This window comes from Plasmopara halstedii (assembly GCF_900000015.1).
Source record: "Plasmopara halstedii genome assembly, contig: Scaffold_650, whole genome shotgun sequence".
NCBI lineage: Eukaryota > Oomycota > Peronosporomycetes > Peronosporales > Peronosporaceae > Plasmopara > Plasmopara halstedii.
In genome coordinates, this window is record NW_020187567.1 from 990,883 (window position 1) to 991,810 (window position 928).

Below are 928 nucleotides of genomic sequence, written 5' to 3' on the forward strand. Positions count from 1 at the left end.
TACAACTCTGTCAGAAAGTCAAACGGGAGTGGAAGCCAACAATTTAACCAGCTTGATGTCGGTAAAAGTAGAATGTTTTCTGTATTGATAGACGTAATTGAGTATCCACAACATCGCAGAACAGTCTGACTTATCTGACTCATGCAAACATATATATAATTTGGGAAACACAAGATCTAGGCAAACCTTTTTGCGTAAAAGATGATCCGTGCGCCAAGTCCACCGTATGCTAATCAATTCGTCCAGCATGCCCTCAACTTCTTGTTTAAAAAATTTTCCATATCCCCTTGTAACAGAATGATCTCATTCAGATTCTTTCCCCAGAAGTGTCCGCGTAGGGCCTTCAGAAATCTAGCGTAGCGCAATAGGCTGTTACTTTTCGGAAGTCTCCAGTGCCACTTGAAGTATTCAAGCCATGCCAGAAACAGTTGATCCGTGACTTTAATGTCCACAGACTTGTGCCCAAAAAAATTTCGAGAATCTTTTCTGGGGAAAACACGTTTTCTATCCATTGACCAAACACCAAAGGCTTGGATGTAGAATCTAATACCATGGTTCGTTGCACATCACTCACGGATTCTGGGGTGCCTTGAAGGTTATGAAACATATCCACTACGTCTTGTGCCACAAATGGCTGTGGTTTTACTTCTCGCGTCAAAAAGGCTAGCAGCTTTGTGCTATCATATTTCTCAATACTGTCATCCAAATTGGAGATAATCCAGTAGGCTTGCACATTTCTTAACCAGTCTATCGGGGTCGTGCCCTCGTCATAATAGCTTTTTTCAAGCGCAGCGATTAAATTTCTACCAATCGTGTCTCCGGGATGATTGGAAAAAGATGCTATAACGATCGGCTGAGGTTGCGCGAATCGATAAGCAGGCGATGATTCTAGTCGAGGCTTTTTCACGGCGGAAACGTCGTGTATCAA

At 42.7% G+C, this 928-nt stretch overlaps 1 protein-coding gene across 1 annotated transcript; it reads right to left on the bottom strand.

Annotated features, from left to right (window-relative positions):
* Positions 1–233: 233 nt before the first annotated feature.
* Positions 234–735, bottom strand: PHALS_12840 (uncharacterized protein; the record flags this gene model as incomplete). Its single annotated transcript, XM_024728474.1, has 3 exons — positions 234–455; positions 524–634; positions 697–735. 3 exons carry the CDS (start codon positions 733–735, stop codon positions 234–236), a joined length of 372 nt encoding a protein of 123 aa, XP_024578947.1.
* Between the last annotated feature and the right edge of the window lie 193 nt (positions 736–928).